Here is a 24,107-nt window from a genome sequence, read left to right on the forward strand (position 1 = left end):
TTCTTTCTTTCTTTCTTTCTTTCTTGTTTCTTTCTTTCTTACTTTCTCTCTTTCTTTATTTCTCTCTTTACTTTCTCTCTCTTTCTCTTTCTTTCTTTCTTCTTTCTTTCTTTCTTTCTTTCTTTCTTTCTTTCTTTCTTTCTTTCTTTCTCTTTCTTTCTTTCTTTTTCTTTCTTTCTTTCTTTCTTTCTCTTTTTCTTTCTTTTTCTTTCTTTTTCTTTCTTTCTTTCTTTCTTTCTTTCTTTCTTTCTTTCTTTCTTTCTTTCTTTCTTTCTTTCTTTCTTTCTTTCTTTCTTTCTTTTTCTTTCTTTTTTTCTTTCTTTTTCTTTCTTTCTTTCTTTCTCTTTTTCTTTTTCTCTCTCTTTCTCTTTTTTCTTTCTTCTTTCTTTCTTTCTTTCTTTCTTTCTTTCTTTCTTTCTTTCTTTCTTTCTTTCTTTCTTTCTTTCTTTCTTTCTTCTTTTTCTTTCTTTCTTTCTCTCTCTTTCTCTTTTTCTTTCTTCTTTCTTTCTTTCTTTCTTTCTTTCTTTCTTTCTCTTTCTTTCTCTCTCTCTTTCTTTCTTTCTTCTTTCTTTCTTTCTTTCTTTCTTTCTTTCTTTTTTTCTTTCTTTCTTTCTTTCTTTCTTTCTTTCTTTCTTTCTTTCTTTCTTTTCTTTCTTTTTTCTTTCTTCTTTCTTCTTCTTCTTCTTCTTTCTTTCTTTCTTTCTTTCTTTCTTTCTTTCTTTCTTTCTTTCTTTCTTTCTTTCTTTCTTTCTTACTTTTTCTTTCTTTCTTTCTTTCTCCTTCCTTTCTTCTTTTCTGTCTTCTCTGTCTTTCTCATTTTTTGTTTTGGTGTCATACCTACCGTGTTCAGAACTTACTCCTGCTCTATACTCAGAATTCATTTCTGCAATGCTCAGGGGACCATATGTAGTGCTGGAAAGTTAATGCAGGTCACTGCAAGCAAAGCAAGTGCCAACCTGCTGTACTATCTCTCTGGCTCTTGTTTTTGTTTTATAAAAGCAGATTTTCTGGATGTGAGGATGACATATCACTTTTCTTGGAGAAAGAGAATGGAGAAGACATATTCACTTGGTGAAAAGATGGGTTAAAATAAGCAATCCAGGTGAACTGTCATAATAAACAGGGAGCTCTGAGATCTAAACTGTCAGTAAGTATCAGAAAAGATTCTTTATGTGTGAGGGATACATAAAACCTGAACAAAGTGGCAGAGACAAAGGTCTTTCAGGCAAAAGAGAACAGACACAATATTGTGTGAGGATGGGGCAAGGCCAGAAAGTTGTAAAATCGAATCTGGGTTCAAGTGAGAGAGTTAAAAGATTAACTCAAATGGAGGTTGAAGATTAGGGCAGGACCTGCTCTCAGAAGTATGAGATTTCTCCAAAAAGATTTTCTGGAGGATACTGTAAGCCATTCAAAGGTTCTAGGCTGAGAATGATATGATAATTGTTATTGTTTTCAAAAGAAATTCTAATTCTATGTTGTTGAGAAGGGGGAAATACCAGATTACAGTACATCACATTAAACATAAACAGATGTTGTGGTCATTCAAGAAAACAGAAACAGCTGTATAGACTCACGGTAAGATTAGAAGGAATGGTTAGAAAAGCAATAAAAATTCTAGGGCTACTTAGAAGAGAGAAGTCAAGGACTGTAAATGAATCTGTCTATGTTGGAGAGAGAAGGAATCAAAGAGAATGTAGACTCCTGTGTCTGTGCAGGTGAGATATCATTTTCAGAAATGTGGCTGCTTGGGGATAAACAGAAGCTAAAGAAGAGGAAAGTCAAAAAAAAAAGAGGAAAATCGAGATTTAGGCTTAGGAAAGACTGTTTGGGTACCATTTTGTACTGACAAAAAGGAATGACACTACAATTATTTCAAATGTGAAGGATTCCCAGAGTGCTACTTTTTCTTGGAAATTTGAGAGTTATTAAAGAAAACAAAGAAACATTTCAACCTTCTGGGAAGTGGCAATCAAAAGAACATAAGCCACATCTGATGCCATTTCTATTTGTACTCCTATATAGAAAATTAGGCTGGAGTAGCTACTAAGTTAACAGCAGAGTGATGAGATTTGTGATCATTGCCCATAAATGTTTTTTTATTGAAATATCAAATATGTGGATGGGACTGCTATTGCTGATTTTTGAAAATACTGGTTGGTGGCTTTTCCCCCTCTGGTTAAGTCTCCCTTAAAATACAACAGGTAGGGTGCATGCTTCTTCCTGAGTTTGATTCTTGGTATTCTATAGAGTCTCCCAAGTCCACCAGGAGTAAATCCTGAGTGCAGAGCCAGGGGTAAACTTTAATCACAGATAGGTGTGAACTAAAAACAACATAAATAAAAAGAACTCTGTTAGATTGAAAACCTGCTTAAATTTAAATAAACAATTTATGGCTATGAATGATGATTATAGGTACACTATTAGAGATTTCTTTACTATGGTCCTATGTATTAAAAAATCCAACACCAGTAAACACTTCCCAAATGGTGGACAGGAGAAGACTGTAGAAAGGAAAGAGAGTGGTTGGGAAGAAGGGGAAAGTCTATTTGAAATAGTATATGAGATAAGACCAGTTTCTGCCTATTACCACTTACTTCCTACCCTTATGTCAAAATTCTCAAGGCAGTTTCTGCATCTGTTCAGAGGCTGCTCTCTTTCTCTCTCTTAGATGTTTTATTTGCCTATGACACTACTCATGACCTCTGCTGCTTGGTTTCCTCATCAGACAGAGTTCAGGACACTTGACACTTTGTTTGGGAAAGCAAAACTGCATGCAGTATTACTATCAGCTCTCCAGGAGCCTGATTTGTGAAACAGATCACTTTGCAATTCTAGCAAGTGTCTTTTCTCACAGAAGGTACTTGTTAAAAAAAAAAAAAAAGCATGTTAAATAAATAATATTTTCAGGGAAAGAAAAAATAAATAAATTATTTCTAAAAAAAAAAGTATCAGTATATGAGTAAATAGCCAGGGTCTGTTTGCCAATAATAAACCATGAAAATAATTCTCCCCAAGATATTTTACAAATATACATATATATACAAATATATATGTTTTTGGGTCACACCCGGCGGCTGTCAGGGTTTACTCCTGGCAGGCTCAGGGGACCATATGGAATGCTGGGGATCAAACCAGTGTCCATCTAAGGTTGGCTGCATGCAAAGCAAATGCCCTACTGCCATGCTATTGCTCCCACCTCTCCCAAAAATATTTTTTAAGGAAGAACACTAATCTTAAAATGGCTTTTAGGGCATATTAAAGAGATGGCTCAAATGGTAGAACACATGACTAAAATTGTTAGTCTTTGGGATTGATTCCCAGTACCATGTAACATCTATACTCCAGAACCACCAGATGTAGCCATAGTGACCCCAAAATAAAGAAGAGGGGAGATAGAGAGAAAAAAGCTTGTAGTACAATTTGTTGGTCTAAAAGTAATTCTCAAAAGCACAAGATTAGGGACTGGAGCACTGGCACAAGGAGTAGAGCTAAACTACGATAGACTGTGGTTTAATCCCCCATCATCCCATATGGTCCCCCAAGCCAGGAGCGATTTCTGTGCACATAGCCATGAGTAACCCCTGAGCATCACCAGGTGTGGTCCAACCCCTCCCCCCCAAAACCCACAGATTTTCCAAAAGAAATCTTCAAAAAAAGCTGATGCTTGAAACACATATAAACATATGACTGAAGTTTTTCCCTCTACGTAAACAATTTTTCAAGAAAATCTTAATTATTCAACACATTTATAATTATGCCCTGTCAAGTGGTAATGCTTAATCACTCAGCATAATTTTGTCTAGGATCAAAACTTTGTGGCAAAGGATAAATCAAGTGAATAAAAAATCCAATGAGGGCTGGTGAGGTGGCGCTAGAGGTAAGGTGCCTGCCTTGCAAGCGCTACACAAGGAAGGACCGAGGTTCGATCCCCCGGCGTCCCATATGGTCCCCCCAAGCCAGGGGCAATTTCTGAGCGCTTAGCCGGGAGTAACCCCTGAGCATCAAACGGGTGTGGCTCCCCCAAAAATCCAATGAATGAAGATTAGCCATGAGTTAAATTTTATTATGATATCAGAATGATTTGTAAGAAGTATATACCGGTGACCATTATTTTCAGGTAAAGTCAATGAGATATAATTTTTAAAGTTACATATCTTCTTTGTGAAGAAATTTTTAAAATGATTTATAAGGTCATTCAAGATTTGGAAGATGAAAGTCAAGTATCATATTCTCTGTTGCGTAAATGAGAAAGTTAATATAAACATTTATTTTTCAAAATAATAACCAAAGCTATATGACAATGAAGTAAATTTTTTTCATATCTAATTTTTAATGAAAGAAAATATCAGGTGACCACTTATCAGAATTAAAGTATTAGTGCGCTTCAAAATATCTTAGAAGCTAATCATCTATGATTTTGAGAATATCTGAGCAATTATTTTAATGTCTCGAATTTTCTGTTATAATTTTCAAGCATCAAGTCCTTACTTCAGATTACTGCTCAAACATCACTATTATACAAAGGTCTTCCTAACAAGAAACTTTAACTTTTTATTCTTTTTTCCTTCTTCTGACTCTACTCTGTTTCTTTCCATAGAGCTTTCTTTTTACCCAGACCCCTCCAAAGAGCTTTTAATATGTTCTATTAAAGTAGAATAGCAAATATAATTCCAAGAAAGAAGGGATTATGTTAGTTTTCTTTACTACTCTACCCTTAGCATCTAAATCAGAATCTAGAATTTAATGTCTTATAAATTGTAAACTAAAAATAATGTTTAATGTAATCAAAATATTTGAAGAAAGTAAGAGAATAAATGTAATTCCATTATTATTATTATTATTATTATTATTATTATTATTATTATATTTTTTTGGTTTTTGGTTTTTGGGTCACACCCGGCTTTGCTCAGGGGTTACTCCTGTCTCTATGCTCAGAAATCGCTCCTGGCAGGCTCAGGGGACCATATGGGATGCTGGGATTTGAACCACCAACTTTCTGCATGAAAAGCAAATACCTTACCTCCATGCTATCTCTCCAGCATCTAATTCCATTATTTTATACATTATTGTTATATAGCCCCTAAACTGGGCAGTTGTGAGCATATGTTTCCAATACATAATCACTGAGAAACAACTTGCACTGTCACTTCTATGTACTTTCTCTCAATTATATATTTTTGATAATAGCATAGCTTTTTATATAGTTGTGACCATCATTTTTTAACCTAAAATTTAGGTGAATAAGTAATTAATATCATGTGGCTTAAGGAAATAGCTTAATGAATACACAGAATAGAGTTGACTCTCTAGAAACAAGCCTGCCATTTGTGGCTAATTTTCTACAAAATTGGTTATTTAATAGAGAAAAGAATTATCTTTCAAAAAACCATACTAAGGAGGTTGAAGAGATCGTACAACATTTTGGGCACAGACCTTGCATTTGATGGATCCAGGATTGATTCTCCCAAATCCCATATGGGCCCCACCCCATCAGGAGTAATTCCTAAATTCAGAGTCAGGAGCAACCTCTGCGTACTGGTGGGTATGGCCCCCAAACAAAAACAATCATGCTAAGACCAATAGATAGCTTCATATTGCATATAAAGGATTAATGTAGACTTGCATATATGCAAATATCAAGTAAAATTAATAGTAAGCCTAAAATAAAAACTTGAATCTACTAAGCTCTTAGAAGATAATACACTATTCATGAACATGGTTATATTTAAGTTTTTCATTAATATTTTCAGAATTACAGTTTTCAGCATTAGATGTTGTATATATCTTGTTAGTCCCAAAAACAATATGTTTGATGCTAATAAATATTATTTATAAAATTTTTATTTTTAATTCTTGGCTACTAGTAGCTTAGATATAACTTTATATTGCTCTGATAGTCCCTTAAAATTACTAAACTTGGGCGGAGTGATAGCACAGTGGTAAAGTATTGCCTTGCCACGCAGCTGTTCCAGGATGGATGGTGGCTCGAATCCCGACATCCCATATGGTCCCCTTGAGCCTGCCCAGGAGCGATTTCTGAGCATGGAGCCAGGAGTAACCCCTGAGTTCCGCTGCCTGGTGTGACCCCAAAACAAACAACAACAACAACAACAAAAATTTACTAAACTCACATTTTTAGTTCCTTTCATTAGTTTATAGGTTCTTTTGAATTTCCCATGTAAATGTCAACATTCTTTTTCCACTTCCTTTCCTCACCTTTTTATTTCTTTCTCTTACCTAATTGCAATGGTAAAAAGGCAGAGGAGTTAATAAGCATTTTACAAAAAGAGTAAAAAGCCACCTTGTACTTTCTTCTAGGTGAAAAGTAATCATGTTTTACCTCTGATGTCCTATATCCATCTGAGAAAGTTCCCATGTATTACTATATTCCAGAGCAATTTTGTTTGTTTGTTTGTTTGTTTGCTTGTTTGTTCTTTGGGACCTCACCTGGAGATGCTCAGGGTTATGGCTGGTTCCCTATTCAGGAATCATTCCTGAATGGCTGGGGGAAACCATATGGAATGCCAGGAATCCAAGCAGAATTGCCCTTATGCAATGCAAGTGCCTTACTTGCTGTGCTATTGTTCTAGTCCCACCAAAGCATTTTTTTTTTCTTCAAAAAGTTAGAGAGTAATCTTTATTACACCCGGTAGCACTCAGGTGCTACTCTTGGCTCTATGCTCAGAAATTGCTTCTGGCAGGCTCCGGGGACCATATGGGACGCCAGGATTCGTACCACCTCCTTCTGTATGCAAGGCAAAACCCTATCTCCATGCTATCCTCTGGCCCCGAAAGTAATCTTTATTGTCACACATGACTTTCTGTACTGTAGAAATATAAGTATGTAAATTGGATACAGAAGCAATCAATTTGGAAATAAGCAAGTATAATTTTGAAGATGTCCATTTAACTATTCTTGATCATTAACTATTTGATTATTGCATTCATAGAAAACATAGCCTTTTTGTTTGTTTTGTTTTTGGGCCACATCCAGCAGTGCTCAGGAGTTACTCCTAGCTCTGTGCTCAGAAATTGCTCCTGGCAAGTTCCAGGGACCATATGGGATGCTGTGGATTGAACCTAACTTGGTCCCAGTAGGCCATGTGCAAAGCAAATGCCCTACCTGCTGTGCTATCACTTGGCCCCCAAAAAAGCCTAGCTTTTTACATAAATCCACATTACCAGAAAAAAAAGTAAAATTATAGATTTTTTTGTAAAAACAAAACAAAACAAAACAACCCTCTATTTACATAGATTAAGTTAGAAGTTATGGTCCAAGTATTCTAAGATATACCAGTTGAATAAAATGAAAAAAAAAACACACACCAAAAAAAAAAAAAAAAGAAAAGGAAAAAGAAAAAGGAAAAGGAAAAGGAAAAGATGTACCAGTTGAGAAACTTTAGGGATAATAATAACTATATTTGATCTAATTTCTCACTTTATTATTATTAGTCATTTTCTTCCTTAATTATACATTCAATTTCACTATAATTAAGCACAAAAAATTCAGGTCCTGGGGCCTGAGAGGTGGCCCTAGATAGAAGGCATCTGCCTTGCAAGTGCTAGCCTAGGACGGATCGATTACCAGGCATCTCTATGTCCCCCCCAAGCCAGGGCTATTTCTGAGCGCATAGCCAGGAGTAACCCCTGAATGTCAAATGGGTGTGCCCCCCCCCAAAAAAAAAAAACAGAATCAAAAACAAGAAATTCAGGTCCTGGGAGAAGAGTTGTAGTCCAGCCGGTAGGATGCTTGTCTTGCATGAAACCAACCTGGGTTCAATCCCAGGCATCCTTGGCATCCTTGGAATTAGCTAGAAGTAATTCCCTGAGAGCACCTTTAGGAGTAAGCCCTTAGCAAATTCAGGAGTGGCATAGAACTTAAACAAATTAAAAGAATTCAGATCATCCCTGACTGGTTTGATAAATAACCTAAAATATTTTAAAATATAAATTTGGATTTATGTAACAAAAAAAATTCTCCCTCCTAAGATTGTTGTTCTCTGCCTATTAAGGAAGCAAATTCCGTTTTAATACATGCAAATAATTTATCTTTTTTATCTTTATGTATGCTTTTATTTTCTGCTTAATATTTTCTATATTTATTTATTTTTTATTTAAGCACTGTGGTTACAGGTTGTTCATAATAGTTTTTCCCCCTACAGATAAAATTGTTCGTGATTGAGTTACAATCATACAATGTACAACAACCTTCATCAGTGCACATTTTCTGCCACCAATGTCAACAGTTTCCCTCTCACCTTCCCTGATACCTTCTTCTTACCTCTCACCCACCATTCCCCTCCTGCTTCTGGGGCAGGCATTTTACTTTACTTTCTTTCTCTCCACCCTCTTTTTTTTGACACTGTAGTTTGCACTACATTAAGGAGTGCCATGCATGTCACTTTATCTCCTTTCAGCACAGAGTTTTTGTCCAGAATAATCAGTTCCAACTATCACTTTCATAGTATACCCCCTCTCTACTCTAACTTCATTCTCTGCTCTTGATGCTGGATTCTTTTTTTCTTTTGTCATACCCAGCAGTGTTCAAGGCTTTCTTGGCTTTGTGCTCAAAGTACATTCATGGTTCTGGGGGGCCATACATGGTGCCAAGATCAAACCCAGGTTGGTCAAGTGCAAGGCAAGTGCTCTATCACTCTGGCCCCTCAAAAAGATGTTGGTTGTTGTTTTGTTGTTGTTGTTATTTATTTATTGGTTTTTGAATTTTGGACCACACTGCAATTTCTGAGAGCAGAGCCAGTAGTAATCCCTGAATGCCGCTGGGTGTGACCCAAAAACAAACAAACAAAAATCACTCCTGGCAGGCTTGGGGGACCATATGGGATGCTGGGGATTAAGCCCGGGTCCATACCAGGTTGGCCCTGTGCAAAGCAAACGCCTTATTGTCTTGCTGTCACTCGAACCCCAGATGTTGGTTTTTGAAGAAAATAAGTAAAAAAGAATATGATGACATAGACCACTATACAATCACCTTGACAACATTAAAAATAAAATAGAGGGGCCAGAGAAAGCACACAACCGTAGGGTGTTTGTCTTGCACGCAGCTGACCCAGGACAGATGGTGGTTCAAATCCCAGCATCCCACATGGTCCCCCAAGCCAGCCAGGAGCGATTTCTGAGTGCAGAGCCAGGAGTATCCCCAGAGCGCTGCCAGGTGTGAAACAAAGTAAAAAAAATAAATAAAAATAAACTAGCATTTAGAGAAACTGGAATTCTTGTGGGACTAAAAGCAATAAGAGAATACATTTATTTAGCAATTTGGCAACAATACCAAAATTAGTTTGGCAATTTGCAATAGAGTTGAACATATATTTGGCATAACATAGCAATTCAATTTTTAAATATATTTTCTATATTTTTTCTTTATTTTACTTAATTTTATCAGGAGAAATTAAAATATGTGGCCAAATAAAAACTTGCATACAAATGTTCATCTCAGCATTATTATAATAGCCTGGAACAGAAAATAATCCAAATAATTCACCAACTTCTGAATATATTTATATTTCTATATTTTTAATCTATCTTTACCTACCTGTATAGTAAAATGATCTATTTTCTTTTTCTTTCTTTCTTTCTTTTTCTTTCTTTCTTTCTTTCTTTCTTTCTTTCTTTCTTTCTTTCTTTCTTTCTTTCTTTCTTTCTTTCTTTCTTTCTTTCTTTCTTTCTTTCTTTCTTTCTTTCTTTCTCTCTCTCTCTCTCTCTCTCTCTCTCTCTTTCTTTCTTTCTTTCTTTCTTTCTTTCTTTCTTTCTTTCTTTCTTTCTTTCTTTCTTTCTTTCTTTCTTTCTCTCTCTCTTTCTTTCTTTTAATTTTTTTTATTTTTCAGGCACATTTGGTGACTCTCAAGGGTTATTCCTAGCAATACGCTCAGAAATTGCTCCTGGCTTGGGGTACCATATGACACGCCAGGGGATCGAACGGCGGTCTGTCCTAGGCTAGCACGCAAGGCAGATACCTTATTGCATGCGCCACTGCTTCTGCCCCAAAATGATCTATTTTCAAAATACAATTATCTCTATAACTTACCACATTAATAAAATACACACATATGTAATTTATGTTAGTTTTCTTCAGTTTTTAATACAGACACAAACCTAGTTCAAATTTAAGCTCTTTTATCTCTAGCTCTATAACTTGTTAATTTCTCAGAGTCTATATTGGTAAGATGTAGGAAAGTATCACATATACTTTATTTGTAAATAACTGTGGGGATAAATGAGATAAAATAGATAAAATGCTGAGCAGCAGGCTTGCAGATTATCACTGTTTAAGAAACCACATTTAGTACTAGTATTTGTCATTTTGGAGTTTAATTGCACATATAATGTTTTACTAAGCTCATGGTAAGGAGAAAGAACCTTTTGGTTGGTGGAGAAAAATACTTCTGCATGTCTAGTGGTCTGCCTTTAAATATTTTACTTAAAAATTTCTCAGAACTTCAATCAGCAATGTAGAATGGAGGCTGTTAGTCCATCTCAATAATCTTGTCCCGGTTAGAAAAACTGTAGTAAAGAACTTCATAAACTACAAGATTCAAGCTTAAGATTCAAGATTAAGCTATAAAGTATTGTATTATTATGACCTTCTAACACCATCAATGCCACCCACGACACATTTTTAGTGGAACCGGAATAACTACTCATAGACAGTTCTGTTATCCTTTCTCAACCCTTAAGATTATAGTGAAAGCATTCTGCCCCGGGCATGGCGGTGATGGTGGCAAATCAAAGTCCATTTTATTCTCCTGTTGTTTGGATAAAGTTAGAAGGCCTGTGTTCCTCTCTATCTAAAATACTCTGTCACCCTGTCCTTTTGAGCTATCAGGCTCAGCTAAATATGTCCCTGGCCAGTATGTTAATAATCCCCAGTGCTTCTGAGACCTCCATCCACCACTGATGTGACATTCTTTGTGTTCAAATGTCTAGCTGACGTCTGATGCTTAAAACAGCCTATGCTTTCACCCCTCTCTGCATTGTCATAGGCCTGTATCATCACTCTTAAAAGGCTATCGCAGCCACTCCTAGCACCAGTTGCTGACCAGCCTGCCTCCCCACTTGCCTCCTTGCCTGCTCTGACTGCCTTGAATGCCTGGTTCATCGAGCTCCTTGTGGGTCTGACAAAGCAGGGACCATGTCTACTTTTGGCTACCGGAGAGGACTTAGCAAATATGAATCCATCGATGAGGATGAACTCTTGGCTTCTCTGTCAGCAGAGGAGCTGAAGGAGCTAGAGAGGGAACTGGAAGACATTGAACCTGATCGCAGCCTTCCCGTGGGGCTCAGGCAAAAGAGTTTGACCGAGAAAACCCCTACAGGAACATTCAGCAGAGAATCACTCATGGCCTATTGGGAAAAAGAGTCCCAAAAACTCTTGGAAAAGGAAAGGCTGGGGGAATGTGGAAAGGTAGGCTCTCAGGATCTCTGGTTGGCTAATCCCACCCTCATGATCCCACCCCCCATCCTTACCCCAGAAACCTGTTTTTCTAACTTCTAAGTATTCTTCACCTTCTTTACTAAATCCAATATTACCTACTGCTAAAAAAAATTCAATCAGGCTAAAATAGTCATGTAACTTTTAGATCATTCAGAAACATTATGTAAAATTCTTAGCTGGTGTGTTTGACTAGACATGGCATCTACAAAAGGAAAATTATTCACAAACTAGGCAAGGGTTTAGATATGTTGCCAAATATAGGTCTAATTGGAAATATAAATTCATAGTGACATAATTTTTATCTATGACCATGATTTGTTAGAGTATGTACATCTATCATGTATCATCTATTACCAATTAAATTAAGAACTTCTATTAAAACAAGAGTGGGATTTCTGATTATATAGACTGTGATAGAGGCTGCAGTAAAATTAGTTTCATTTTCTCTCAAATATTAAGAAATGGTAGGTAGTACATAGTGCTGAGATTTTGGAGGGGAGATTATTTTTAATCTCTGATATGTCCCAAATTTGTTAGACTGAATAGACTAATTTATCTATGAGGGTCTCTTTTCACATGTCAATGGGGAAAATTGAGCTTATTTTTATAACTTTGATAAGCTACAGGCAGACATCAAGAAAATACTTAAATCCTGGTGTGTATCCAGGAATAAATTTTTTAAACAACAATATTGCCTCTGAAACCAATCTGAGAACTTAGGTTGAGGAAATCTGTTTATGTTAAGGTCCCTTATATTCCTGTTATTTTCCTTGTAACTCTTGAATTTATGAAATGAGTCATTTAAAGAGGATTTTCAAAAGTCTATACTCTTGGAGAAGAGTAAGGGTTATATGATTATTAAAACAACAAAGAAATTTCTGATTTCCTAGAGAACCAAGGTCAGGAGAAACTGTTTAAAAATTCTTCAATATACTTGAATGATCAAAAACCAAAATACTGTAAAGACAATGACAAGACTTCCATGGTACCAATCTAGATGCTGTTGGATGACTTTGGTGATAGAATATGTGGACTACATTTGTAGCAAGGTATATGTGAGCTTTGTCCACATCAGTCATTACAGGAAGGGCAACTGGGTCTCAGCCAGGGTCTGAGAAGGCCATTGTAGCTGCCTGAATTCAGATGGAGAGGAAGTACAGATATAGAGGAGGCATACATAACAGTAGTGACTTTGGGTGGTCAATTCATTCACAACCATTAATTTTAGGTAGCTTTCCCTCCCCCCTGATAATGGTGACATGTGTCAAAATATAACAAATCTAAAAATTAAAAAGTCTCTATAAGAATATAGAAAATGGCATTTGGATTACAAAGATGAAAGATTATAAAGATTAAAAAGAAAAAATACTGCCTCCGAATATCTAAGACAATCACTGTCGCAATAGCCCCACCAAGGCATTGTAATATCAGAATGTCCTGTGACCAGTGGAAAACAAAGGGCAAAGCTTGTTGTTTGTCTGCTCTTGAGACCCACCTGACCCTGCCAAGGGAGGAGCTGTGGCTTGCTGCCAATGGTTTATCAGCTCAATTAGAAAGGGTGCTGTGTTGATGAACTTTGATTCCTTTCTCAACTACTTCACTTTTCTCCCACTGCACTTTCCTCTCTGACCAGTTGTTTCTGTAGTCACAAGGAGTGCTGAGTAGAAGCATGCTAGTGGAGGGTGTAAATCCATTTCTACCACAGGAAAAGGCTTAAAGCAGCTGACAGGTGTTTGGGGGAGGGAGACCAAAAGCTGTGTGGATATAGGAATATGGGAATATTGAATATCAGACTACTGGCTTGGTTAAGGTTTCATGAAAATCATATTCACTGACTCAAAGTTTCTGCCCATTTGGGGGTCAAACAAACTTATGCTACCTTGAAGTTGCAGGGGTTTTAGAAATCCAAATATATAGCTCCCCTAGCTTGAGTATCTACTGGGCCACAGACACTGGAAGCAGTTACCCCATATTATGCCATTGACTTCTACCTTCTGTCCATGAGAACTAAGACTGGGAGATATTTAGAAACTCATTATTAGCTTATAGGAGCTGAGATACAATGCAAGGTTTGTTGGCACAGACCATAATTCTCAAAATATGAGTGACCCACCTGGAAACTTCATTCTAGAGCTCTCTCAGATTTGTTGAATGAACTCAGGAGCCCAACAATGTATAGGTGACCATCACTGTCACAGGGTGTCCAGTCAACCATATTTTAGTTAGTTGTTATTTTTTTTGAATACCCAAAGATTAGAAGACGAGTCTAAAGTCTACCAAATCTTTATGGGTAAATTAAAAACCAAAACTAAAAATCAAGCCTTATGCCTCTGTCATATTATGATGCCAGGGAGGGGATCAGGAGAAGTGATTGGCAACTCCTTTTTGCCTTATTCTCTAAATGGACAAACATTTGTCTTCTCCTCATTCACCTCTTGCCTCTTCACTGCTTCCCTTTTCCTGTTTTCTCACTCCCATTTTCATAAAGATCATGGATTGCTTCAAGTAAAGGCCAATAAGAGAAATTACAGAATACCTTGAAACTATGTGAATATTATTTTTTGCATCTATCTGCCTCTCTTACCTAGATAACTGTTTCTCCAAGATATCCCCCACCTAAGGGTTACTACCTCAGGAACCACCTACAATATAGATTCTATATATTAAACTAAAATCTCTTTAGAACTAAAGATCCTATCTGGGATACTACTCAGTTCCAAGCAAAATGGGACAGTCACTCATCTTACTTCTATGTTTCATGTATCATTGGTTTTTTTCCTAAACCTGGTCCTGTTTCACATCATTTACCTATATTATATATATTATTTCGATCTTTTGAGATAAAAATCAACTTATTGAGTTGTACCACATGCTAAGAGTTTAGGAGCTAAGCGAGCAAAATAGACATTCCCTTGCTACCAAGAAGATTTTTAGAAATAATTACAAATAAATGGTTTTAGTCAACAAAGTATAATACCAGAGAAACAAGTCAAGGTATACTTTGAGGGTATATCAAAGCAAGCTTTCTGGTTGCATCACAGCTCATTTCAGATTGACAGGTTTTGATGTGATACTCCAAGAAGATTTTGAGGGAAAAGAAAAAAACCTAGAGGTCTTTTAAAAACTTTCAAAATAGATTAATATTAAAAGGTGGCTTAAAATGCAATATATTTTGAATTTTGAGGTAGCCCTCTTTTCTATCAAATATTGAAATAGCTGAGAACAAACACACACTGGCACATACTTGTATATAGATGTGCTCATGTGCACATATACACACACCAAAGCACATATTCATGTGAAATTGACATATCCTAAAATTATAAGAAAATATATACAAAGTGAAGTGAGAATGAACGAAGCTTAGCCGACAATTATTTCCTTTATTCAGTTTCCCCATTTATTTCACTGTTAGATGTATGAGGCTTCCCCCTTTGGTCTCTTATACAACAAAGGGCTTGTCTAGTGCAAAACTCTTTCTTCCATGTTTTTGGCCATAGCTTGCAATCACATGACACCAAATAGCCACTCAACCCACTTGCCACATATATACACAGTATTCCTCTCTCTTCTGTTCCTGAAGAAGTGAGTAAATTTAGACTGGACAAGCCATCCCAGCAGTAGCTGACCCCTTCCCCAGGCCATCACTTGGTGCCTGCCACTCCAAACAAGTAGATAACTGGAGGCTATTTTGTGATAGCAACTGGGCAAACAAACTTGAAGACAAGCATAGTGTTTCCAAAACTCATTCCACATACCACAGACAGCAGGGTAGAAAACAAAAACCATTCCCCACATCCACATCCAAAAAATAACTGCCGATGTAGTCAGAGATATGGTTTAAGGGGTAGAGCAATGCCCTAGGTTTGATGGCTGGTTCACATTCCCAGAACCTTGGGGTGTTTGGCCCCTACAATAATATAAGTAAACTGATTAAAAATAAATAAAATCACCAGTGTAGAGAAAAGAATAAAATTTTGGGGATAGGTAAAAAAAAAAAGATCAAAAAGACAATAGGGGTAAAAAAAAAATCAGTCTGGCAACAATTTCCAGAATCTTTATTTCCTAATCAGAAAAAAGCAAGGAAAAGAGAGGATAAGGTAGGATTCTTCAGAATCTTATAAACAAAACAGAGTCATAAAAACAAAATAAAAGACAAAAAAAATAAAGAATAAATTATATTTGCTTGAAAGACTTTTATTATTGATTCATAGTATAAATAATCTTAGTTTGTTGGGTTGAGGTAATGACTTACTGCATGATTTTTCACTGTTTTCTACAGTCTTCACAAGGATTAAACACAGGTTACTGCCCCAAGTGATAATCTTTCCTTCCTTGTTTTCTGCTGCCAGGCTCATTTTAGCCCTGTGCTAGCGTGACATTTCAAGGTGATTTACTGAAAAGGATGTCCTGAATGTTTTTCCAGAGAGAGCTAGGTTTGACCTACTATTGCCCTTGAATGTCCTGCCTGTTTGCTTCTTCTCTCTTCCAGATTAGAGAGAACATCAAAGCTCTCAGGTGATAAGAGGGTCTCTGTGGCGCCAGAATATACCAACAGGTAGCTAAATGTTGGAGTCACTGAGATCACTGCCTCTGTCTACTCTGAGAAAAAACAAAGTAGGAGCGCTTGTATCCTGTCATATCTACCCAATGTGGCACACATTAGGGTAGAATTTTTTTAAGACCGAGAAAGAGAAGCTGTCAGGGAGAAAATTCAGGGTTGAGGGACACATACCTGAAATGTAATGAACTAAATGCCCCTAGTTCAACTGGACAAAAGTAGTTCCACATTGCCCAGTCCATGCTGGGTTGTCTGGGTAAACCAGTTGTTATTGTCCCCCTAAGTATTTCTCAGAAAGCCCATTCAAAATAAAATGAAATAAAAAAAAAATCCATGGGGCCAGAGCAGTGGTGCAAGGGGTAAGGCATCCACCAGGTGTGGCCCCTTCCCCCCCAAAATGAATCCATGAACATGTTACATATTTTTTGTAGTCATTTTCTGGGAGGAGGAAATAAGAAAGAACATAGTACTGATTATAAGAGAGGTTTTGATTTACTAAATTACAGGTAGTCTAGGAGTCAAGGAATTCAAAACAGAGAATGATAATATAGTAAAGTTTCCATAAAGCTGAAGTTCTTCCCTGCTCAAATAGACAAAATGATAGTATATAATTTATTCAGTGATATTTATTCAATGAACTCAATTTTAGTTATTCTGCCAAAAACAAAAGAAATGCATGTGGAGTTTCTGAAATGTAAAGGTAAACCTTGGCCATCTACAATAGAGATTAGAAACAGAAAATTAACTTTCTTTCTTTTTAAATTTAAACACCATGGTTTACAAGTTTTTTTTTTTTTTTTTTTTTTGGTTTTTGGGCCACACCTGTTTGATGCTCAGGGGTTACTCCTGGCTATGTGCTCAGAAATCGCTCCTGGCTTGGGGGGGGGGGGCATGTGGGACACCGGGGGATCGAATCGTGGTCCATTCCTTGGCTAGCGCTTGCAAGGAAGACACCTTACCTCTAGCGTCACCTTCCCGGCCGGTTTACAAGTTTAATAATAGTTTTGTTTTTCTTTTTCAAAGTTATTCATGACTGAGTTTCAGTCGCCCCAGCTATATTTATTTTGTATTCCTGTTTTGATTCTGTGTTTGGAGGGCCGCACCCAGAAGTGTTTAGGGCTTACTCCCATCTCTGTGCTCAGGATCCTGGCGTGGAATCATAAGGGGTTCCTGGTAGCAAACCCTAGTCAGGCTTGTGTAAGGCAAAATTCTACCTCTGTACTATCTGTACTATTGCACCAGGCTTCTTATATTTCTTTTCGTATGTTACTTTTTCATTTATTAAGATGTAATGGACAAACCACAGGGAGCTAGTTTCAGATTGATTGCGATTTTCATATACCTACTGGGAAATCATCAGTTTTGCACGATTGAAAACTGAGCTTATAAATGATTTGATGGTGGTATGTTCCCTTTTAGGTTGCAGAAGAAGACAAAGAGGAAAGCGAGGAAGAGCTTATCTTTACAGAAAGCAACAGTGAGGTTTCTGAAGAGGTGTACACAGAGGAGGAACAGGAGGAAGAAGAGGAAGAGGAGGAAGAAGAGGAAGAGGAAGAAGAGGACAGTGATGAAGAGGAAAGCGACACCGAAAACAAGATAACCGTGAATGGAACTGCAGTCAACCACTCTGGGCCAAAGACTTTTAAGAGTCAAATTGAGAACATCAATTTAACCAATGGCCACAGCGGAAGGTCCACAGAGGGGTCGGGGGCAGCCATCCACCCGTGCGGAAATCCTACTGTCATCGAAGATGCGTTGGAAAGGGTTCGAAACAACGACCCGAACACCACCGAAGTGAACCTGAACAACATCGAGAACATCACCTCGCAGACCCTTACCCGCTTTGCAGAGGCCCTCAAGGACAACACGGTGGTGAAAACTCTCAGCCTGGCCAACACTCACGCAGACGATAGTGTGGCCTTGGCCATCGCCGACCTGCTGCAGGTCAACCAGCACATCACCAATGTCAACGTGGAGTCCAACTTCATCACCGGCAAAGGCATCCTGGCCATCATGAGGGCGCTGCAGCACAACACCGTGCTCACCGAGCTGCGCTTCCACAACCAAAGGCACATCATGGGCAGCCAGGTGGAGATGGAGATTGTCAAGCTGTTGCGGGACAACACCACGCTGCTGCGGCTGGGCTACCACTTCGAGCTCCCTGGACCAAGGATGAGCATGACCAGCCTCCTGACCCGAAATATGGATAAGCAGAGGCAGAAGCGCATGCAGGAGCAAAAGCAGCAAGAGGGACATGAAGGCGGAGCCCAGCTGAGGACCAAAGTCTGGCAAAGAGGCACCCCGGGCTCTTCGCCCTGTGCATCTCCCAAGCATTCGCCCTGGTCATCCCCCAAAGTCTCCAAAAAAGTGCTCACCGTGAAGAGCCGACCCCTTTCTCCCGTGGTCCCGCCGCCACCACCACCTCCTCCTCCTCCCCCTCCCCAGAAATTGCCACCACCCCCTCCCCCGCCACCCCCCCCACTGCCAGAGAAAAAACTTATTACCAGGAACATTGCAGAAGTCATCAAACAGCAGGAAACGGCCCAACGGGCCTTGCAAAACGGACAGAAAAAGAAAAAGGGCAAAAAGGTTAAGAAACAGCCCAACACAGTCCTAAAGGAGATAAAGAATTCCCTGAGGTCAGTGCAAGAGAAGAAAGGGGAAGACAGCTCTCGACCTTCCACGCCCCAGAGATCAGTTCATGAGAATCTCATGGAAGCCATTCGGGGAAGCAGCCTGAGACAGCTGAGGAGGGTGAGTAACCCAAGAAAACACAGTGGGGTGCAAGAGTGGTAAAGCAAGAGGGCATCCAAGTTAGTCTCCAACTAAGTACTCAGGCAAGCCAAAGCAAACAAGCCCAGGGCTTCAAGCAATAAAACTGGGTGTGTACCTCAGTGGGTAGAGTACCTGCCTTGAAAGTATGAGGCCATGAGAAGGTCCTCCCTCATCCCAGGCAGCAAAAATCCGTTTTGAAACATTAAAGAAGCCATTTTTCTTGAGAATGTATGAATTTTACTTGAGAAGTATGCTCAGTTTATCTTAGTCTTGTATGGGCCAGATCCTTTATAAGATCCTCCAGTTCATAAAAGTGCAAATTTTGCATAAGTAAATCAGAGTATAAACTACATAAAAAATGCATTATTTCAAAATCTTGCCAGCGTTGCAGTGATTTGAAACCTAACTTACAATATAAAACTTGAATGCCAATAATCCATCTAAATATGAATTCTCCAAGAATCCTGCTGGGACACCCCCTGCAGATATTTTTCACTTTACTATTTGTACTGTTTTATTGAAAAAAAAAATCCTTATTTTTGTAGGTGGAAGTTCCAGAAGCCCTGCGATAGGAACAGGATCGTTAGAAGAGGATGCAAAATGATTCAGTGGTAGTACATAGAATGCATTGTGAGAGGTTTCTAAAATGCCTCCAATTTAAAATGTTCCATAACTTTTCATATAGCCTCATTTATCAGTTCCAAAGAGAATTTTAAACAATCGGCATGTTTCATTTGTAAATATGAAAATAAATGTTTTTTTTTTTAAATGTCATGAGCTTTGTATTGGCAGAAAGCAACTTATTTAAATATAATCTTCATAGTTCTGGATATGATGGTAAATCTGAGCTGTAATGAGTTCATCAACAGGCTGTTATTTTTGTAATCCTAATAAATTTGCATTGAATTTTTTTTGATTTTTAAAACAAACTAATTTTTTGTATGTGTGTGAGTTGATACATCTGTGAGGTGTGTCTGTTAACATTACTTAATATTAAAATATTACATTCTTGCCCCAAAAGGGCCTAGGTTCTTAGCATTTGCCTTTTTTTTTTGTTTGTTTCCTTATGTCCAGAAAAATCTGAATTGAGCTCTTTCTAAAGTTCTGATATCAAGATTGTTCTTTATAGACTTTTGGGTAGTGAAACAAAGGGTTTGAAAGAGAATCCATGTGGCTAAACCTGAATGTGTTGAGGTGAAAGCCAGAATATCTGCTGGGAGAAAACATTTCTGTATATCTGATAGGTCTCCAAAAGTCAAATATTTATATTTCATATCAATTATTTCAAGATAAAAAAGAAAGTTTCTTGATAAAGAAAAAATACATGTAAAGAGAACACATGGAAGATGAATCCCCTTAATCCAGGACTGTTTTAAGATTGGTGTAAAGATTCATGGTTCTAATCTAACTTTGAAATTCTCCTTGGAAAAACTTGGCCATGTGGGTCTCAGCCTTTCTGCCCTTAAAAGCTAGTTATGATGTAAAAAGCCATAGCAAAGCCCTCTGCACTCATATGTTCATTGTGTGCTATTTACAACAGTCAGAATCTGGAAACAACCTAGATGCCTGACAACAGATGACTGACTAAAGAACAGTGGTACTAAGCAGCTATCATGAAAAATGAAGACATGAAATTTGCCTATACATGGATGAACATGCTGAGTGAAATGAGTCAAAGGGAGAGAAATAGACATAGATTTTTACCTGCAGGATTTAAGAAAAATAAAATTATGTTAATAATACTCAAAAAGAATAGAAATGCAGGCTGGAAGGACCAGCTCACAAACAGTGGTGTGCATAGTTAGAAAAATAACTGCACTAACAACTACATAACAACGATAGTGAGAGTAATAGAATGCCTGTCCTGAAGACAGGCAGGATGTGGGGGAGGAGGGAAAAGAGGGACATTGATGGCAGGAAAAAGTTACACGGTGGTGTTCCTTCAATGACTGAAACCCAACTACGAACATTTTTGTAAGCAGGTGATTAAATTATTATTATAAACAAGAAAATGATTAGAATGAGAACATAATATCCATAGCAAGGAGTCCATATTCAGGGACAAGGGCCCATGAAATAACAAACTCTAAGGGTTATTCTGCTCCATCTTCTTTCACTCAAGAAATACCTATGATATTTTACCTTCAAGCTATTGTATATCCTCTCCCATGTAGAAAATCTATTTATCTCTCCAAATTCCTTTGTATTATCTACAATTAGCAATGCTTTCTTTGTGTCCTTCCTGGAACACAGTAACTTTGGCAAGCTCGGGGCCACCCATTTAATAATAGTGTGCTTCATATCCAAAGTTTAGGATTGTCTCTTATCAAAAGGACTGTGTTTCATTAAAGTTCTTTTGTACTTTAGGGGATTTCTTTTCCCCCCCTTTTTTTTTCTCTATGGTTCAGCCACTCTCATATTTAATAAGAATTAGGATTTCTAAGGCTCATTTGGTGAGTTAGTGTCTTGAATCTTTGTGGGGAACAGCAATATATTCTGAACTCTGCTATATCATGTTGGATTAGAGACAGGATGTTTGTATACAGTTGATCAGGATTCTATGCCTGGCCCTACACAGAGCCTCATGAGCATTGTCAAGAAAGATAGTGCTTCAAACTTCAACCCATGAACACAGATCCAGGAGGAAGTCCTGAGTATGGCATAGTAAGATCCAAAAAAATACAAAGTTATCTCGGGTATTTTCACAAAAGCATTGACAGGTGCTCTACCCATTTTATAGATGAAGAAATCATCAGAGAAGTTGCCAGTGAAACTTCTTAGAAAGTCCTCGTCTTCTTTCTTATTGCAGCTCTCTGCTTCCCTCTGGACTCAATCCTTCCAAAGGTTGTTTTTTGTTTTGTTTTGTTTTAAATTCCCTTTTCTTAGAATTAAGTGAAGATTTGTTTCCTTTGGGTAACTACTATTTTCAGTTTTTTTTTCCATAATGTTTGCAAACATATTCATTATTGTTCAAATAAAAAAGGCTAAATGTTAGAATGTTAGACTTTTGGAAATAATGGTGTGTTTCTGTGTGTGTGTTTCTGTGTGTATGAGGACTCTAGTGTGTGTGTGTGTGTGTATGTGTGTGTGTTGTGATGGCAGATTTACTGTCAGGACCATATTCTTCTACATTGGTATGGCTAGCAATACCATTAGGTAAAAAGAGCTTTCTGATAACTAGGTTGTTTATAAAGTCATACACAAATTCCAGAAAGGTGGTGTGTAGAAGCTCTCCCCAGTGAGGAATTGCCACTACCTGAATTTTAAAGTACCTTTACATTGTTGAAAGGCTGTCTTATTTGGGACTTCAAGAGAAAATGACATAGGCTTCTCAAAATGTATATAAAGAACCTTAAAGTCAAGCCACATGATCGCATAAAGCCCACCAAAAACAAATCTAAAATGACTGAACTGCAAAGGATCTGCTTTTCCCTCAGTTTATCATTCAGGAAAAACATTTCTAGAGTGTTATTTTATAACTCAATCTGAACATACAAAGTTATGGTTCTTTGTTCAGCACAAAGCAATGATTCTTAGTTCATCCTGCCAACTCATAGAGCTGGTATGAAAACTAACTAGTTCATCAACTATAAAGAGCTTTCAGCTCAGTGAGTCAGAGACTGTCTAAGACCCAATGAAGTGTTTAGGCTATGATTTATATTGGCATGATAATCTCTTAAAGTACACATCATCCAGATTTGAAGTTGGGCGAGGGTGCCAAGTCTCACTCTGCTGCCACAGGTATTTAATAACTCAGCATCAGCAGAATCTTGATTTAATGCTTTTCTGTGATAGTTGCTGTGTGCAGAAGAGTAATAACAAGCTGCAATGCCTCTATTGAGACACACTGGAATTGGTTCAATCGATATGACCTTGAAAAGTTCTCATCGCCACTAAGTTTCAGGACAAAGTTAACTCTGTTCTCTGTTTCCCTGGCACTCAGAAGGTCATGTTTAATTACTGCTAATCACCAAACAGCATGAAAGAAGAGACCAATAATCGACCTAAAAAGTTTGTAATTACAAAACTATAAACTTGATAACATGACATCAACTTTTTTTCTGAGTGCCTACCAACTATATTCCATATATTCTTACAGAAGCTAGAAATACCCAGAAAACAATGAAGATTAAAAAAGTCCTTGTCCATATGTAATTTATGGTTTAAAAGGGCAAGCTTACACATTCCTTCAAGCATTTAGTACTGATTTATTTAAGTGCCTCCTATCTCTGCTCAGACTAGGAAGACAAACTTGAATTAGCAAGCGTTCTCTTCCTTAGAGCAGAAACAAAACAAAACACCAAACACCCTTTTGGAATATGCTAATAACAGAATGACAGTCTCTGGAAAGAAGCCTATGTGGACAATGAGAAGCGTAGTCACCCAGACTGGTGCTAACAAACTTTTCTTGTGGGGTAGTAGTTTGAGTCACATACAACTAGGCTTATCCTGGATTTATCCTGCTCTGTGCTGAGGAATCACTCTTGGCAGTATTTCAGGGGATCATATGCCATGCTGAGGATCAAACCAGTATCCATTACTGTCTTAACCTCAGAGTTCTATCTCTCCAACCCCCAAATGTTTCTTTTTCTATAAGCTAAGAATTAATAGCTTTTGTGGGCCACTTGGTCTCAACAGCTGTTCAACTGTCATCATAGGGTGAAAACAACCAGACAATATGTATGCAAATGAGCATCGCTAAGTTCTAATTCTACTTTACTTTTTTGACATTAAAATTTAAATTACATGTAATTTTTCACATGCTGTCAATTCTTTACTTTTTCAATCATTTAAATCATAAATGATTTAAAATCATTTCAATCATCAATCATTAAAAATATGAAATTTATTCTAAGTTCATAGGTTTAACACAGATTTGAATTCTGAGTTAGAATTTACTGTAGACCTTTCTCCAAAGGCAAAAAAGGCAGCAAGAAAAGTTTGTGAATTTTAAAGAATAGAAAATAGAATGGGCTAAAAAGCAAAGCGAAATGAGACATATGGAGAATAAAGAATTTCAGTTTGAGTAAATACTATTAGAGAAAATAATTTTTAAAAAAATCACAGCTTGGGGCTGGAGCGGTGGTGCTAGAGATAAGGCACCTGCCTTGCAAGCGTTAGGCTAGAACGGACCATGGTTCAATCCCCTGGCATCCCATATAGTCCCCCAAGGCAGGAGCGATTTCTGAGCCCATACTCAGGAGTTACCCCTAAGTGTCAACAGGTGTGGCCCAAAACAAAAAAATCACAGCTTTACATACATAAGTTTGCAAAAACAACAATTTGGTAAAAATTTAGTATTTTGTATTGTTTTCT

At 37.5% G+C, this 24,107-nt stretch overlaps 1 protein-coding gene across 1 annotated transcript; it reads left to right on the plus strand.

Annotated features, from left to right (window-relative positions):
• The first annotated feature begins 11,152 nt into the window (after nt 1–11,152).
• LMOD2 (leiomodin 2) lies at nt 11,153–19,363 on the plus strand. The gene is made up of 3 exons (XM_049771065.1): nt 11,153–11,429; nt 17,443–18,770; nt 19,337–19,363. The coding sequence occupies exons 1-3, from the start codon at nt 11,153–11,155 to the stop codon at nt 19,361–19,363; spliced, it is 1,632 nt and encodes a 543-aa protein (XP_049627022.1).
• Nucleotides 19,364–24,107: the final 4,744 nt, after the last annotated feature.

Source organism: Suncus etruscus, chromosome 1 (assembly GCF_024139225.1).
Source record: "Suncus etruscus isolate mSunEtr1 chromosome 1, mSunEtr1.pri.cur, whole genome shotgun sequence".
Taxonomy (NCBI): Eukaryota; Metazoa; Chordata; class Mammalia; order Eulipotyphla; family Soricidae; genus Suncus; species Suncus etruscus.

Bases quoted from the DNA above. Each gene is read 5' to 3' on its own strand.
- LMOD2 (XM_049771065.1), top strand. From the start codon at position 11,153: ATGTCTACTTTTGGCTACCGGAGAGGACTTAGCAAATATGAATCCATC. The intron at 11,430-17,442 runs GCTCTCAGGATC...TTTAGGTTGCAG, and splicing joins GGGGGAATGTGGAAAGGTAG to AAGAAGACAAAGAGGAAAGC. The intron at 18,771-19,336 runs GTGAGTAACCCA...TTATTTTTGTAG, and splicing joins GCCTGAGACAGCTGAGGAGG to GTGGAAGTTCCAGAAGCCCT.